Here is an 18,876-nt window from a genome sequence, read left to right as displayed (position 1 = left end):
ACAAAGAAAGACGACACCATCAGTGACAGACCTTTATAAAAACTGTTCGACATTGCAATAACCTATGTTAACTCAAGCTATACGAACGTTAAGCACAAACACAAAGAAACGTTACATCAATATACATTTTATTTGTATTATTTACTCCTTTTAAAGAATTATATATTTCCCCCAGATGTTAATATCTTACAATATCCTGTTTCAGTCATTTGTAAAAACATTCAAGAGGCGTGTATAAAAAAAAAAAAGAAAAACGGTATCACCAACTAGACAGATTAATCCACACACTTCCTCAGACATATACACAAAATGTATGCAATTGTCCTTGTGCATTTTACACACACACACACATATATATATATGTATATGTATATATACACAATTATATATAAAATACACTTTAAAGTGTTGGTTGTTTGTTCAATACGTGGTCGGAATTTTTTTTCTGTTTTTTTTTCTTCCCAATTATCATTAAAACTGGAGAAAAGTTCCATGTAGAAAAGGAAAAGTATGATCACCTGTGGCAGTCTTTCACAGAAAGACTCGAAGGCAGAACACTTGAGCCAACTCCACCTCAAGGAAATGAGCAGAATCACTCACTCCTCGGTACAAAGAGTGGAAGAAAAAACAAAAAAAAAAAAAAAGAAGTTTCCACAAATGACAACAAATGATGTGCCTGAAGTTCTCCTTGCAACCCTTCTAGGCGAGAAGATCAAACCCAGCACCTACAGATCTTCTCCCCAGTTTCTGTGTAGGGGTTTCAGTCTAGTGATTAAAGGCTATTAATCATCACATTTGATGATACTTAATTCGCTACCAAAATATCTTGGGCTAAGCTCCCTAGTAACAGCAGAGTGGTTTCAGATGAGGACGAAAGAAAAAAAAAAAAGAAAACCTGCTGAAAGCATTTCAATCGAAGGGGAACTAGAACGTAAGCAACGGTTAGATAGAAAACACCTCCTTCAAGAGAAGCAGCAAAACAATCCTAACCATTCAAATAAAACTGAAGGCGGGGGGGGGGAGGGAATAAATACAATGAAGCAAATCAGAATATCAGAAAAGATTAACCTGTCAAATACAGGCAAAAAACCCTTGCTTTTTTTTTTCCTTTTTTTTTTTATGTCACTGCATTTATCAATCTTAATGTTTCTTTACATCATCTGAGTAGAGGTAAGATGAACACAAAGTCTCATTTCAACCTTGTTTGACTTCTGGCCAGAGAAGAGAAAAGTCCTTTGTGATTGCTCTTGGCAGTCCAGCCGGTGGCTACTCTCAAACAAAAGTCAAAACCACGCTCCGGGGTCAGTCCTTCAGAAAATCATTGTCTCTTTAGTCCTTCTTCCGCTCTCCCTCTCTTTTATTGCCATCCATTTGAAGTGAGAGAACGAGAACAAAACTTTCAGAGGGGAATCCCAAAGTTTTTTCACAAAAACACTCATTTGTCACAGAGGAAGCCGAGATTAACTCTATTCGTGCCTACAAAAAACAAGCCAGCAAAAGACCAATGGCATAATCCCTGCAGGTTGGATGTTAATGTAGAAATGATGAGAACATGGACATTTTAATTCTTAATGTTTCAAAACCCTTTAAAAATTCTTAGAAGCAGACTTTGCAGCTCTTTAAATTATTAATTGTTTGTACATTTTATGTGTGTGTATATATATATTCGGATATATATAAAAAGAAAAAGTAGATGATGAAGTGAAAGGTGCAAAGGGATCATTTTGTTGAGATGGGATAGTGTAAAGGTGGACAGAAATATACACCGCAAGAATACTGAAAGTAACGAAGACTATGCCCCTGACGTCCACACATGAGCAAAACGGAGCAACACTTTGTTGAGCAAGATGGACACCAACGACCGTGGAGCGGATGAATTTGTGCAGGGAGACGGATGGAGGGACTGGATAAGTGAAGCTCTGGATGAGTCTGTAGTGATACAGCAATGATCAGCTCCACAGTCCTGCGTAGTTCCCGTGGAGCCCAGAGCAGAGTGGTCCACCGGCTACGAACAGTTTGGTGCCGGAGTCGTCATAGCAATGGGTGTACACGGCGTTGGGAAAGGAATGAATGTCTGAGAAGTAACTCCTCCACGTCTCATCGTGATTCTAAAGGCAACAGAGAGCAGGGGGGAGGGGCGGATTATGAGTTCAGGGGGGGAAATAAAGAAGTTATGACCATTTATGTCAGCATGTGACGAATGTGGTGCCAGATCTACTGCATTTAAGTAAAAAATAAATAGAATAAAATAAAACACTGCATACCAGCCAGCCTTTCCCTGTAGTGAGCTTGAGGATACCGTCCCCGGGACACTTCCGATACCCACCGGCCGGATTGAAAGGGTTTTCGAGGAACCTCTGGGCCCTGATGTCGTAGAAGAGAAGAGAACCCTGGCCGGTACCCACCGTCACAATGTGCTCATAGAAACTCACAGAGCGGATCCCTGCACAAAGAGAGGCGCAAGGGTTAGTGCAAAGCTCCTCAAAAGTAAACGTCTACCCTCTAATCCTTTAGGTTTTCCATCTTTACATAGAAAATCCTTTGGGAATCACTATAACTAACAATCAACAAAATGCTATTTATCAGACTAGAACGACAGTGAAATTTGGACACCAATTTACAGGAAGCACCACAAGCCTCCCCAGGAGTGACTGTTCATCAAAGACCGCTGCATGAGCAAGGATCAAAGAAACCCTGTAACTTCAAATCAGTTAAAGAGACTCTTTCAAATTGGCTGTATCCACTATAAGGAGACCACTAAAAGCGTTAAATATGGAGAAAGATGATGAGAACCTCAACCCATCTGTGAAACACGGGGGTGGTCGTATGGTGGTTTGGGTTTGTTGAGTTGCAGCATGGTTTGCTATCACAGCTACATGGTGGCTAACACTGTGGTGAACCAAGAAGGCTCCTTTGAAACCCCAGCTGAGGTTGACTGGTTATTCCGAACCGTTTTTTTATTTTTTATCATTTTTTATTTACTAGGGCTGGGACTTTAGCGCGTTAATTTCGATTAATTAACTACACACATATTAGCGCGTTAAAAAAACGTAACGCATTTTAATCGCACACTATAAATCTTTTTTTAAATACAGACGGATGGAAGCGTCGACAAGAGCGTGGTTGTGTGCAGATTATGCAACAAGGAATTTGCGTATCACCGCAGCGTATCAAGCCCAGAGGCAGCGGCGCTAAGAGGTTGCTTGCGGTTGCTATAGCAACCCCAAGAATGTGCTCAGCAACCCCATAGCTACCCCAACTTTGGGGCTAGAGGCAGGTTTACTGCTCACAAAGAACAGAAGTGCAGTGCAACAACGACAACAATATTAAGAAGTAAAGAATCACGTATGTTGCTGCGTGGTAGCCTATCGCCGTTTTTCGTTCTTTAGCTAATAAATATACATATGGAAAGGTATAAAACACCAGCTTTACTGGTGAAACGGCTATCCACATTGTTCCTAGATCTACAGTAGCTGTGGTGATGTCATTCTACAGTCAGCCAATCACGCCTGTTCTAAAATAATATTTCCATAAAGCAGATTTATGAGATAAATAGAAACCCTATTTAATTGTATTCTCAGTTTAATTAGTTTTTGAATAGTCATATGTTACAGTTTTCCTCTCATTTTAGCACCCATTCACTCATAACATAGCTAAACTGCAATTCTAAATGGATCTTTGGCGATTCTAACTGGAATATGGCGATTTTGAGAATGTCCTTCTTCAAGTAACACAAATAAGGTAGGAAATCCCAGTTGTTTTTCATATGCTCGCCGAAACACTATTATCAAATAGTCTTCTTGTGACTTGGTTTGTTAGTCGACTCTAGGTGCGTGCAGTCTATCTAGAGCTACTTGCTAAGTAGCCTAGTGTCAGTGCAGTTAGCACCATCTTTTGAAAATAACGGACACACTTTTTACTTTATGTTAGGTTGCCAGCGTGCTTCCTCTGCCATAATGTGATGCGAGTAGATTGGCCTGAGTAGGCTATGTGTCCGCTGTGGCAGCAGACAGACTGGTGTGAGCAACAAGTTTGAACGTAACGTTGTGCCTGTGTGATTTAGCACTGTACGAGGCTACTGTTGGAAGCCCGCCGGGTAGAACTATCTCTTGAAAGTTGTCGCCTACAACTGTTGTGCGTCAGATGAGATGAAATAGAAAGTCCGCACTGTAGCTCATTCACTCCCAGCTCTTTTTTTCCAAGATGAAGTTGATCAAAACTTATTTGAGGAACACAGTGGGCAAAGTAGCCTTTGTGGATTGGCTATTTTATCCTTAGTGAACGGGCTATGAATGAATGAGATGGACAGGTATGCCTGTGTGTGCGTGTGTGGTTGCGTACACGGGCTGGGGCTGTCTGCCCCTGGACCTTCAGCTGTTCCACCACAACGCACAGTGCGACATCTGTCTGCTTGTGAGCAGTAAGCTCCACTGATAACTTAAAGTTTACACTATGCAAGGCTGCATGCAGACGGTGGAGTAATGGGTCAGTAACGTTGTTGCGTTGATGCAACGCTAAACATGTAGCAGCTAGCGTGGAAGCTAACGGGGGCCGAACGCAGCTTAACATCCAAGATTCTATATACTGTGTTTTCATGCATGCTACATTCAGATTTCAAATAGGGATATGTTCTGTGTTTGTTGAAATATTGTTGAAAATGTTAATTTTCTAAAGGATAAAGTATATGCGATTAAAATGCGATTAATTTTAATCGAGTCACAGCCCTATTATTTACATTTAGCCATTTATGACGACAGTTCCATCAAAAGCGACAGGCTATCTTTAAGCTTCAGCAGAGTAAACAATCTGGACTGAGACTGCCTTGTGCGTTAGAATGGCAGTATCAGACGATGTTCCTCTTAAGAACAAAGTGGTTGAGAAGGAGTATAAGCCTGTATGACTGAACTCAGATAGCTGGGAGACTTGCTAGAAAAGCATTCCAGTAGTTGAGTGGGCCCGATCTTTTCTATGTTGTAGAGTGTAGAGCGACTCATATCTTAAGGTCAGCTGCCCTCTGCTAATGTTTCAATACTTCTTTTGTAAATTTACTCTGCACTTACCGCTTCCTCTTTCTCTGGAATTAACAGACTTGATGCTGTGTGTTGGCTGGCGTGGATCAAGGAAGGAAACATGGGCTTGAGATCCAACAGCATACACTGACCAGTCCTGTCCATACGCTAAACACACATTTTCTTTGCAGTGAGGCAGCTTGGTGGACAGTATCTATGGAGAGATGGACACAGGACGTTAAATGTTAAGGATTCTAGTAAATAACTTTATCAAGTTCTATTATGATAGCTTTGAAACAAAACCCCACTATGAAGATCCACTAAATTTGGGGAAAAAAACAAAACAAAACATAGAATGATTGAAACATTTACTATTTTGCTAGACAGCAGAGCAAATAATAAATCAAAGTCAATTTGTAAAAAGAAAAAAAAACCAAAATGATTATTAACATATGTACTGCACCTTGCACAAGTTATGCTCCGCTTTCCACAGGTGGAAATAGCCATCCAAGGACACAGCACCTAGTTCCTGGAAAGAGAAAAACAACATTGGAAGATGGGACATAAATTTATCCGAAGACCGTCCAACTACCACTCCCCATTCAAATTCTATCCAGATGAGCCTTACCTTATGGTTGTTGTTGAAGGCCAGAGCACGAACTTTACAGTTGTATGGGTTGGTGTACTCCTTGGGGATGTCCTTGAGTGCACGGTGGGAGATGTGAGCGTAGGAGGGTACCGTCTCCTCACTCTGACTCCGCTGAGCCTGGCTCATTACCTCTTCTGTAACCTCCCAAAGACCCATGGAGCCATCTCTGGACCCTGTGAATAAATTGCACACAGGGCCAGTCAATTAATCCAATAATTATGCACAAAGGTGAAGATATCATAAAACCAGACAGCGGCCATTAAATTGTACGGGGCACCAGCTTAGAGTGAAGAAACTTGTACATGACTGTATTGCTAACTGTCCAGAGCACACAAAGCTCATGCAAACTCACCAGAAACTGCCATGTTGTCACTGATCCATGCAATGGAGAAAATCCAGTCATTGTGACCATCCTGTAAAACACACACACACGCCCCCACAAAAAAAGGATGTTATATGAAAATCAAACTAAATTACCAACCACTAATACTAAATAGTGGTGAAGCCCTAGTATTTTTTCACTGATTTAGGCAAAGAACTAACATCTAACTGAATTGAGAGACTCAACCTGCACGGGAATGGAATAAACATTTTGTTTATTCAGTGGGGAAGAAAAAAAATAAAAATAAAAACAAAAATCAGGAAGTCTGCATGCTCTGCACTGCACTAACATGCACCAATGGTCAGACCAGCTGCCACAACACTGAACACAGCTGCTTGGGTTACAACACACACAGTGAGAATGAATATTTATCTCTGGTAAGAAAAAAAAAAAGTCTGTTTAACACTTTCATGACAGCACCCGTGGGATTTATCGGTGTTTCAAATTGGAAACCATGTTTTTCACTCACAATGAGGAACTTCCATGGGGCACTATAGCCGCTTTCGGACAGACCGTTCTAAGAACGCAGTTATCAGAACTGTCCTACTCGAATTTCGTTCTGATAACTGTCCTTCTGTTTCAGTCTGCATTCGCACATGAGTCGGGACCTGATAGGGACTGATGCGCCGCGCGCAGCCGTCTGCGTCAGTGACGTGTTACGTTAGCCGTTTAGCGCCACATTCAACAACAAAACAAAACCTGTAAAAGTAATTAGAGAAGAAAAAACACCACCAAGAAGCTAATATGGAGAGCGGGGAGGCCACCGTGAAAACGGCCCCGCGGATTAAAAGGTTATTAGAACTGCCAATGGTTCCTACAGTCCGAAAGCGGCTTATGTTAATGTCAACTAATACACCTTTGCTTTTCATGGTGTGACACAGTTAAGTTAAAAGGTCCACTTTGAAAATGGTTGATATCATTTAACTAATTAAATGTTTAATAATTAATAATATATTTTTTTTAATTTCCCCATTAGGGGATGAATAAAGTATTTTTCTATTCTATTCTTCTTATATTTCTATTCTTTTTCTTTCTTCTTCTATTCTTCTAAGATTAAAAAAAAAAAAAGAGCCCTTTGGTGGATTAGTGACCAGAATTACATATATATAAAGCCAGAGAGATCAAAACACTTACATCTCCAACACAAACAGGGTCCAGTGTGGGAAGTTGGTAGATGGCCAGACTGTTTGGGTTGTCGCCTCCTGTGGCAAGCAGTGTTTTTGACGGATTGAGTTCAATTGCGTGGATCCCACACCCCTGCTGGTCCAGCCGGGCGCGGGAACCTCCTGTTGGGTGGTAATGTCGCCCAGCTCCAACGCCACCTACCAACCCAGAACCTCCATCCTGACACTCTCTATCCTTCAACATTGGAATGCGAGTTATCTGTCCTGTCAGGACATCAACGACAAAAAGCTGAAAGTAAAGAAGAAAATGCATCTGGTGAGCCCAAATTATGCCACAAGCACACCAAGGTTCTGAAAGCAGCACTGATACAACGATCCGAGGCCAACTTCATATTCACCAAACTGAAACACTTAACAAACGTAAGCAAGGATTTTAGCCTATAATCCAAAGCTGTTACTGACTAAAAACATGTGGGCAGTGCGCATGGCAGCAATATCAGCAATGTAAATTCCTAGAAATAAAAGGACACAATTAACATTATTTCTTTAATTTACAGATCCCAGATCAAATGTTAACGGACAGTAACCCTTTTACTTTAAATAAATAAATGACTGTTTCCTCCCTCAAGCGATGCTCATTTACACATCAATAAGGCCCGAACCCCATTAGCATTGCCTCAGAGACTGATCCCACTCCAAATGCAAAGTGCCCCCGGACACACAGCCTAAAAAATCCTGCTTAAAATCCTGTACATCCAAATATCTTGTATATAAGTGCTTGACAGGAAGGTGTCAAATACTTCTGTTTTCCACACACAAAGCTCAGCACACATTTCTTCGGGGAAATCCTGCAGACTTTTATGCGACATTACCAACAAAAATACAAAATAACTCTGAAGACTTATAGCTAACTGAGGTGCTTGCATTCATTACATGTAGTTATTAACATGCTTTTAGACCGATTATAAGCTGCAATATTCTAAGAAGTTTCCATCACCGATTAATAAAACTTCAAATGCACGTGAACTTAACAATTTTGTGAAATCGGTCTGACTAAAAATGATAAAAAAAAAAAAGTATGGAAAGGCCAGACAAGCTTATCCAGAGTAGTAACAAGAAGGGATCTCACCGTGTTGCATTTAGTCCCACACACCACTTGTCGGTGGTTGAGCCACTGCGACGCGAACACCTTGTTAAGCCGTCCCAGAGAAAACTCCCTTTCTTTGAGAATCCCAGGGAGCCTGCCAGCTGCAAAGCCACGCAGGCTCCTTTGGAGCCGCAACTCATGCTGCTGCTGGGGTCTGAACTCCCGGCCCCGGAGGGCACATACCACGGAGCGCCTGCTGCACCACCACGGATGGGCATGTCGTGATGAACAAGAAACACGGCTCCGTTTGTGTGGTGTCTGACACCAGCTCAGCTGCGGAAAGAGACGAGAAGAAGTTCAGGTGTCTGAAGAGGATTTGTTGAAAAAGCAGGTAACTTTGATAACTTTAGCAAATTTTTAATCTTTGTTTTATATACAACTGTGGAAATGTTAATCTGCAATTAAGCACATTACAGCACAAATATCTCACACGCAAACAAATACATACTGAAGGTGTCACCTGTGTTAATTTATCAAAATATTTAATTAACCTTTGCAACACTGAGTGGCTTGTTGGCCGAGACTTTTGTGAGAAAAGTCAAAGTCAAACCTCCAACCAATGCTCTATCAACATCACACAGTGTACAAATTCAGCCCACAAAGCAGCTTAAGGCAATGGTGTTCCAGCTCATTCCCTTAATTTCATCATTTTCGCTTTGGATTGATCGAGTCATTTTATAATTGAATACAAGAGAACACACACAAAAACAAAAAAAACAAAAAAAATTGTTAGATTATGGACATAATCATAATTTAATCTAATCTGTAAATCCTAACAAATTAGAGAATTTGGCACCAGAGTGAGTACAGAATAATACAGAAAGAAAAAAAAAAAAAAATCAGGATCTTTCATTATTTTTCATTTCTAAAACATACACACATATGTATGTATATACACAATCATCCATAAGCATTTCATTAGGCTACAGTAAAACAGGGGAAAAAAAATGCAAAAGCTGGTGTTTAATTGTCTCACACTGGCCTAGTTATCCATCGCCCTGGGAAAGAAAGTAGAGCCTGAGGTTATGTCTACAGCCTTTCTTGTAGTTTTTGATAGTCTTCCCTCAGAAAAAACAAGTATAAACTTGAAAACCGTTGTGCTTGTGCAGATTGAGTTAAACTTACTTTAAAAGTTTATCAAACAATAGTGTAAAATAAGGTCACTCATGTATCAAAGCAAAACTAGAGAGATCACCATGCAATTGTTAGTTTACGTCAATGGACATTTATTTGTGTTACGACTGGTTGTGTGATTAAATAATATACGCTGGACAAGCAATCTATGGTTAATCTGCACGTAAAGTAACCACCGGACCATTAACGTGCAAGCTAACGTTGATGTTCGATAGATCCCTATTGACACCTATTAGTTATTTCAGTGAAATTTCCGTTTGCAGTTAAGACCACCACAATTCTCAATGGTGATGCGAGGACTTCACTCGAGCAAAGCAATGTCAATCTTATTTTACAACCTGAAACAATGTTTCTTAAGCATAATTACAGGGAGGCAATAGCCCTAATAAGGTAAAGCAGGCAACCCTGTAGCTAACGTTAGCTGTCGTTTGATAACGGACTATCGTTGGCTAACGTCATGACTTTCAAACAGATACATGCTGTATTATTTTTTTAAACAAAACCATAATTGTGCTTGTTTTGTTGATGTTTTTCGATTTTAAAGCGGTAGTATGTCAGTTTAAGGCGATGTATGTCCTCACGCTTACATAGCGTATATCAGCTAACTGACTAGCATAGTGCTAGTTAGCATGCTAATACAACCGGTTTCCGCCTACCTGTTGTTGGTCCTTGGGCTCTCCTGTCTTCCTTTTCCTGCTAACTGTTTTTCTCGCCATAATCTGACACACACAATTCCCTCACCCACATGGAGGGTAAAAGTGACGCTGGACACTGGATCATATAATGGCGATATGCTATTTTGTTCCTTGGCCCTCTCTGGCAGTGTCCGCCGATGAGGAAGGGCGATCACATATGGGTGATGTTGGTCAGTCGCAGGCTAAGATAAAGTTAGCTGGCTCCCCCACCTCCTAAATAATACGGCTCTTAAGCTGTGAAAACAATTCAGTTTCGACACACTCTCTTGGTAATATTAAGGGGTTCGTTTTTCCCTGCCAAGTCGCGTCAGCAGCAACGGCAAAAGCATTGAGCAGTGCGCAGCCGCACTCAAATTAAACATCAACAAAAACAAGGTCGTACGTGAACGGGAGCGTCATACGTGCTCGTTCACGCGAACCCATTGATCTGATAACCGTTTTATTTGGTGTCAGTGACATAGTGTAATATTCTCTGCTTCTACGCGCACTAAAATTTAGTAATACACATTTTAAATTTAAGTTAAGAATGAGTACATTTAAATGCTAGGGAAAATTAGCAAAGATATATGCGATCAGCGTATATTTTGTGACGTTAAATAAATGTGTTGGGGCGTTTTATCATTTATCACATAAGTATGTTTCCAATTATTGTGGATACTGAGGACATTATGTGTCCAACTGGATATTTTTGTAATGTCAGCTGAAAAAGGCGAGTAATCACACATGACCTCATACATTCTTATAACAATGGTTTTACTGGATTAACCTGAAAATAGCTCTTATCTTAATCTCTATGAACACCAACGTATGGCTGTTGAAGAAATCTGAAATCATAATGATGTTGAGCACTGTGTAAAACTTTTCCTCTGATAGGTAAACAGATGGTAGACATGACTGCACCTGCAGTTTATTTACCCTTACTGGCAGGCTGCATATAGCCTCTCCTCTGTTGCGTATTGGTCTTTTTTCCTGCTGACTAGGCCTCACAGTTGGATGTTTCCAGTTGCCACCGACAATACCCAGACGGACAATCATCAGTTGCTGACTTGTACACAGAACAGAGAGAAAAATAACACCTTCATTAGTCAAGACCAGTGAGGGTAAAGAGAGGTGTACCATCTCGCCAGCTTCATGTACCACATTTGATGTGTAGTTTTACTTGAGATACAACGTTAAGATGCACTCAAAAAGCAAGACCAGCAACAACCACAGTCTCACCAGTGGAAAGGCATTTAATCATGTGAATTTTCCAAATAACTCACTAAGAAGTTTAACTGAAAGTTTTGGAAAGAACGCAGAGCTCACCGACCGTTTACGGTATCGTTGAAACTTCATTAGTTGTGTAATGATTAAAAAAAATATTTTGATAGATAAAACCGTAAGTATGCGCCCCCTTGATAATGTGAACCAAGTAAAACTCAAAGATCAGAACATAACTGAGTGGAAGGATCAACTATAAGAGGTCCAGAAATGTACACACTGAAAGGCAAGTGGTTAGACTTGCTTTAACCATAACGTACTAACAACACCTGAGTCAAGTGTGGAGACAATAACACCACTTTCGTGGGCTCATGTCAGGTAAATCTACCTTCCGTCCACATTAATTAAAAAAGTAAGGTTAAAAAAACAACAACAACTTGGCAATCATGTCAGTGACATGTCAGACTTACAGTGCTGGCTGGTGTAACTTTACTGAGTCTGACAGAGCACGTTGATAATGAAATATTTAATCATCTGCAGCAGGAATGCGAATTCTACAAACATCGTAATACAGCAAAATTTAGGTCACAGACAGACTTGTGACATGTTCGGGGAGTGAATTTACTGATGTCACATCTCAGATGTGTAGTTTATACACTGCAAATAATTGGTCACTTTTATTTTCTATCAAATAAATCAAACAAATTGGCAATTCAACACGGTTTCACTGGTTTGTTCTCAAACAGGTTGGTTGTGAGAAGGGTCCCGTTCCCCTCCCCCTTACATTTGAACACTCTGGACAAAGCACAGAACCTGTCCCAAACAAAGTGCCAGTTTTCAGTCACATTTTGCCAACTTTAAGCCCTTAATCTGCTACCATGCCTCTCACAGTCCCCAACAACAAAAAAAATAAAAATCACACGGCTCAAGATCGCAAACGTCTTAGCCAACTTTGCCCCAGTTGAAAATGAGCAGGCAGGGAATTCTACACGCCGACCTCAGGAGGTCCGTTCTCACATAAAATAAAGCAACCCGCCCTGCTTCTACATAACTGCATCCATTCAAAACCTGGGAATATGTTAAACATTTTTCTTTTAAATTTTTCCATTTAGGACTGCGCAGATGCCAACCAAAGTGGAATTAACATACACGAGGGGGGAAGAAAACAAAAAATTGACACTCAACAATCCAAAGTAAGGTTTGATTATATTTCATGGTATGAACTCCAATAACAGAGAATGAGTGAATGACAGAAAGCACTGAAATCAAGCCTTCTCTACTTTCAACCAAATTTCCAGCAAGGCTTAAATACCATTCTGTTTCTCCCAACAATTATTTGAGGCTCAAAGTGCCAGTCAACAGTCACGCAAAACATGAAATGTCTCTATTGCACAGTGATGCGGCTGCAAAAACAACCCTCACTTACAGTTTGTTTCTTTTTTGTTTTAAACCCACTCACTCATCATTTCTGCAAACAAACATCCACAACAGTTTATAGCATCACATTTGTAAGTCAACATATCTTATATTATCGTATCAAACTCTTTATTCTGAAATCAAAGTGTCAGTGTACTATTTTTAAATAGATGTGAATTATGAAAGGTGTGTTCCTGTGCAGTATGTGAAACATTAATGACAAGGGGTCATGGGATATTTCTAAATTTCCCCCACAAAGAGACCCCCCCCCCCATCATCATCTCCCCCACGGTAGCAGGCTATTCCAGTGCAGGTCAAAGAGTACAATGGGACAGTAGTACTCATCTTTTGAATTGTAATGATTAAAGATCTATTACGCAATTCCTAAAACAGAAAGCAAAGAAATGCAATGTTTAAACTGACATGTAAAAGTGCCGAAAATGAACAGAAAAAGAAGACATGAATAAGTGAAAGCATAAAGTAGAACAGAGACAGGTGCAGGGCACAACAGCTCAGAGGGCACTTCTTGAGAGTCAGCTCTGTCTGCAGGCTGTGCGTTTTATTTTTTCTTTCAATGCAAGTAGGCTCAGTTTTAGAGAGGCTCCTCCGCCCGCCCCCATCCCCACCTGCATTTACTAGGTCTGCAGTGAGCAGTGGAAGATGGCAGCTTAGTTGTTTGGGAGTTTCCAAGTTCACACTGTTCTTTCGATGATGTTCACAGAGCCTGTCGCTGACTCCTCCTCTATCAGTTCTGCAGTTTCATCTGCTTTCAGATAAACACTTCCTAGAAGAAGGAAATCAGCATGGCATCAAAATGCCATGGCCCAAATCTTCCAGTTTCTCCCTTCTCGGCTCAGGTATTCTTCCTTTTCTTGGATAAACTAGAAGTACCAAGTCCTGGAACAACCACAAAGTAATGTTACAGTTCAACTCCCTCCAATCTAGGCACACAAATGTTCAGAAGTGCTGAGACAAAATATGTATTAGCACAGAGAGAAATAGTTTCCCAGCTGTCACTTCCACAGCCAAGGCAAGGGCAGGGCATGGTGAGATAAGGTTGGCAAAGGGAAAAGGGCTGTTGAGTGGTAGCGGGAAACATGCCCTAGGTAGAGCTTTGGTTAGCTGACTGACTTGGCTCAGCTAGCTGTGGCACGGGCCATCAGATCCTCGAGAGCCTTGTCCTGATCATTGTTGTGGACGAGCAGCACCTCTTTGATGGCGTGTCGCTCAAATCCCATTTCACCAAATCTTGACATGAGCTCAAGAAACTGCAAGGCCTGGAAAGGAATTTCATATGAAAACTATAAACACTATGCATTTACGTCTATATCATAAAAATGCAGCAATCGTAGTAAAATGTACAAACCTTTTCTTCTGAACACTGGTACATCTCTAAACATTCTTCTACTGCGCCTGCATCGAAGCCCCGCTCACACAGACGGCCATGAACAAACAAATAGTCCAGTACCTTGGACAGACAATAAGTAAAGGTTAAACCATTTGTCTAGTAAGAACACCTATTTATGAGCACATCGCAGTATGCTGCTGTTTGCCGATACAAGTTTATCGTTTACAAATTAACTGGATCATTTGCAATTCAAATGACATCTGGTGTATGCAGTTTAGAAGCTCACAAACCCTGTTCTATCACATCACAGTGATAGTTACCACATCAATGTGGCCGTGATCGATCAGAACACTGGTTTTAAGTATCTTAATCTTTTGTACACAACCTGATCATTTCCAATACTTTTATATTAATCTTGGACTGTGATTACAAAGAGAATTTCAATATCTTAGAAATAAAAATTTCTGCACACTGGTGAGAGTGGGAGTCCCACCTGCTCCACATTCTGTCCTTGTCTTTGCATGGCCCGCAGGACACCTTCATAAGAGTAGCCCATGCCCACAAGTGTTTCCACACACTGTTGTTCATTGGGCGTCATGCTGAGAAGAGCTCCGCCACACGGGAGACCAGAAGATCCTGACCCTGGGTTGGCCTAGTGAAAAATCATAAGTGAATATACATAAGGCACTATTACTTTTACCATCACATTTTAGTGCAACATCTCACATAGGTTTTACGCACATATGCAGTACGGTATGTTCTCCAACACTCACCGGCTTTGGTGTGTCACTCTTGTTATGGCTGGGTACTTCGGGGGCAACAATAACTTGTGTTTTTGGTGGAGTCGTCGGGCTGCCATTGGGTAGCCTCTGTCGCGGTGCAGGAAGCGGACTGTATTTAACTGGCTCTGGGTCACCAGAATCAGAAAGTTTGGGAAAAGTCAAAGAGCGGATGTTACAAGGCCGATCGTCAGTATCAAACCCTACTCTTCCAGGATGCCCAACTCTGTCCATGTCCAGCAAGGCAACCAACCCGTTGGGTTTGTGGGCAAAGGCTGGTTTGGCCGAGAGGCTGGCATTGGTACCGGGTGGAGATGGGCTGTTTCCACGAGATGCTGACTGTTGCTGAGAGGCATCTGGTGCGGATACAGCTGGAGGTGGCTGAGGCTGGGGCTGAGGCTGGGGCTGAGGTTGGGGCTGGCTCTGTAGGATGTTTCTTAGCTCTTCCCTATCATCCAATGTTTTAAGTTCCAGCTTGTCAAAGGGGTCTTCTTCCCGCTCAAAGTCTGCTAGATTGAGGCTGTGTGGCTGAGGAGTGCTAGGCTGGGCTTTTCTGGGGCCAAGGCTCGGGGCAGGCAGTGGAGTGAGGATGGCATTATGGCTCAACCCTGCCAGAACAGGGTTCAGCGCTGGTGGTGGAAGATCGTGATCATCTGTAGCAGACCTGGGTATTTTCCCTCTACCGCTATCAATGTCCTGGGACTGGGCCAAAGACTCCTGGTTCTCTGCCTCCCGCTTGGCTGCCGCCTCTTCTGCTCTGGCCTCCGCAGCTCTGGCCTCTGCAAGGTCTATCCCCCACCGTACACTACGCCTCTCCAATGAAAAGTCATACTGTTCAGGTCAAGAGAGAAGAAGAATGAGGGTAATGGCCAAATAAGGAACAGAGATAATGATCATTGTATCACTTAGAACTATCACATGGTATTAAAATGCCATAATAGGCAAGATGTGAGCCGGTATGCTCAACTTTTAGCAAACTTTCCTCTCCTAATTGACAGTGTATGCTTTACTACACCTCTCTTTTTAAACATACCATTTAGAAACATGATATGGAAGGCTGAATGCATGCTTTTTGCGGAAAAAAAAAATCATCATCACTATTATCTAAAACAATAGTGACACAATCATCAAATCTATTGATCTTGTATTTATTTATACCTTTCCAGACTACTTAAAACCGAGTATTTACCAAAAACTCTTTTCCATTTTTGAAGTCTAATCTGGGATAAACATGCCACAGACTGACAAGGAGTGAGTTGGTGATTTTTGGAAGAAGTGAAATTGCATTACTTTACAGAAAAGGTGTGCACTGAATTTATCGTGCAAGACAAAACGACAGTCACTGCAAAACAACATATTGTACAAGGATTATTGTAACTGAGAATCAAAACAGGAGTAATTACATATCAGCACCTTCCCTGTAGTTGACTTACCTGCGTGTGCGCAAATAAAGACGCACAGTCTGGCATACAGAAGCCAACAGGCAACCCCACTTTGGCCGGACAGCGGAATTTATCATTAATCTTGAAGGGAACGTCCTCAAGGTAACTGATGGGTCCTGTGCACAAACAAAATAAAAAAGGAGGCATACATGAGAGGATTGTGGACCCAAACTGTAAGAACCATAGAAACCTTGAACATACACTTCAATCACAACTACAAACATCACTGAAGTCTGACAATAAAGAATGGAAAAAAAAAAATAATTCTTGCCATTGTTGTATGCATCTGCTCCAGACTTCCTCGCAGCCATTTAGAGAATCTGAAAATAGAAATGAGTGCATGGGTTTATGAGCAGAGAGCAAGCCATGCTTTGTTCAGAAGACAGAAAAAGCTGTTAATTATAAGCCATTAATGCATCTATCTTAATATGCTCACTGTGGTTCAAAAGGGGGAAAACAAACCCAAGATTCCAGAGTCCAAAGTCCCCCACCCCTCTGTGGGGACAATGATTTGTCTGTCCACTGTACAGCACGCTGTGTATTAAATTGTATTACTGCTCCAGTGGAACGGTTTTATCAAAGCAAATGTCAGAAAAAGAGAAATGACAATCACATTTGTCTTTGTTGACAACCTCGCTCGACAGTTTAAAAATGAGTTATGTTAACTTGGTCAACAATGACAAGCTGAAACAATACCTGACATTATCAAAACAGGAAAAAACTCTTCAATTCTGCTACACGGAACTCTGATCTGCGTGGAAGGTTAAGATAAACAGATTCACTTTACTAAGCCGGTGTCTACGGAAAATAACAAGTTCAGTTTTAAATGAACACCAAACTTACTCATAGACATAATGACCATTTTGCCAGCATTCACCACATCAGCTAAAACAAACACAACCACCCAGCTCTTAGCATCTTTGAGCTCTTTGCCTTAGTGAGCTTACTCCTCAGATTAAATGTCAGTGCTTTCAATTCGCCTTGGATCACACATGACTAGTACAGACGGTATCTTGTGATCAGGGTCCGTGTGTCTCTCTGTCGGACTTCCAAAGCGTGAATTTTAAGCGTGAAGACCTTAACTTAGTAATTACACTATAGTTAGTAGCTAATAGTAGTTCAGCACAAAGTTATGCAACACCAGTTGTTGTTCCCCGTAGCTATTTAACAGCTTAGCATGTACTTATAGTAGGGGAAGAGTTAAGACAAGTAAATTATAGTATTCCTGATACAAGGGGATAACCACCACAGTCCTAGACAAATCGTCTGGGTAGAGAACAGTTAGCCAATTTCGGGTTGGGTTTAATGGGTTTAATGTAAACTGACAACCGAGGAATGACAGTACAGTTCTTGGCATTATAAAGTAAACTTTTTGTCATACTGAATTAATTAAAGATCCCCACCCCCAAGCTCAATTGTGACTAATAAAACGTCTTAGAAACCGCAGTTAAGTCCAACATATTCACCTTAATTGTGATAGCCTTAGCCACAAGCTAAGCTATCTGTGGTTACTCTTGGTATGACGCGCTGACAGCTAACAAAACGTAGAAGTTTAAGAATTCAACGTATGGTATGGCAGTAACTTGGTTGGCATTAGGAGTTAGATAAAGACTGGCTAAACTAAAAGTCCTACAATCCTATCGAGACAGAGGAAATAGCCTTAAAGGAATTCCACTGTACATGCTAATACGCTTAGCTTCGCCTATGGCCTGGCTGTAACGTTACGAGCTGGATAAGACAGACTGATGTCTCTGCTGCCACCGCCCCTCACAAAAAAAACTGAGCTCGCATATAAATACAGGGCCCTCTCACCAGTATCTGCTCCGTCTTGTCCTTTCAAAAACCAAACGACGCCAAATCGCGCTGACACTCCAATGAAAATTGAGTTCGGAATCACGTTTATTTAAACTGAAACCTCTTTCCTGATTCGGTGTAGGCCGCCATCTTGATTTGTCAAGCTATCTCCACTGGTTCCTGTGTGATGTCATTTCATGACGTCAGAACACGTTAACGCCAGCAGTCCCTAGAAATAGAGTTACGACATTATTTTTAACAAACCAGCACACGGTGACGTGGTTCAGCGCTGTCAATCGGTTATGACGGGATGCAGCGGAAAAAACGACTGTTTTCTCCGCAATTTTCTGTAAATATTGACCAATAATGTGCATTGATTACTACTTTCAAAGAAGCTTTAAACGACTTGGAGGAAAATATTTGGCTGCAGACGCTTTGACTGATGAGCCGGGATGAATTATTATTTTCTGTAGAGGACATAATTATTTCTGTAGAGGACATAATTATTTCTGTATTTCATTTTTTGCTTTTCATATTAACTGAATGCATGTATCTGTAACCTTGTTTATTGTGATTCAAGCCAGAAAACTATTGTAAAATATGAATTAATTGATTTAAATATCAATGTAAATTAAACTTTTTCTGGTTAGAACCATATTAGATGACAAAATAGTGTGTGTCAGTTGTGCAAAAACAAACAGCTTTAAACCAAACATTTTATTATACAATGTCATGGAAAATGTAAAACAAGCCTTAA

General features: G+C 41.0%; 2 protein-coding genes across 2 annotated transcripts; both read right to left on the bottom strand.

Annotated features, from left to right (window-relative positions):
* Nucleotides 1-107: 107 nt before the first annotated feature.
* dcaf12 (DDB1 and CUL4 associated factor 12) lies at nucleotides 108-10,509 on the bottom strand. The gene is made up of 9 exons (XM_075460481.1): nucleotides 10,102-10,509; nucleotides 8,294-8,584; nucleotides 7,175-7,453; nucleotides 6,011-6,071; nucleotides 5,638-5,831; nucleotides 5,473-5,538; nucleotides 5,061-5,223; nucleotides 2,265-2,443; nucleotides 108-2,108 (listed from the first exon to the last, which is right to left on the bottom strand). The coding sequence occupies exons 1-9, from the start codon at nucleotides 10,159-10,161 to the stop codon at nucleotides 1,950-1,952; spliced, it is 1,452 nt and encodes a 483-aa protein (XP_075316596.1). The 5' UTR covers nucleotides 10,162-10,509; the 3' UTR covers nucleotides 108-1,949.
* A 2,020-nt stretch (nucleotides 10,510-12,529) lies between these two features.
* ubap1 (ubiquitin associated protein 1) lies at nucleotides 12,530-18,299 on the bottom strand. Its single transcript, XM_075460480.1, has 7 exons — nucleotides 18,138-18,299; nucleotides 16,597-16,645; nucleotides 16,317-16,441; nucleotides 14,878-15,714; nucleotides 14,598-14,756; nucleotides 14,123-14,224; nucleotides 12,530-14,033 (listed from the first exon to the last, which is right to left on the bottom strand). Exons 2-7 carry the CDS (start codon nucleotides 16,634-16,636, stop codon nucleotides 13,893-13,895), a joined length of 1,404 nt encoding a protein of 467 aa, XP_075316595.1. The 5' UTR covers nucleotides 16,637-16,645; nucleotides 18,138-18,299; the 3' UTR covers nucleotides 12,530-13,892.
* Between the last annotated feature and the right edge of the window lie 577 nt (nucleotides 18,300-18,876).

Source organism: Odontesthes bonariensis, chromosome 3, assembly GCF_027942865.1.
Source record: "Odontesthes bonariensis isolate fOdoBon6 chromosome 3, fOdoBon6.hap1, whole genome shotgun sequence".
NCBI lineage: Eukaryota > Metazoa > Chordata > Actinopteri > Atheriniformes > Atherinopsidae > Odontesthes > Odontesthes bonariensis.
Note: the sequence above shows the minus strand (reverse complement) of the source record. Positions and strands in the feature narration are given on the sequence as shown.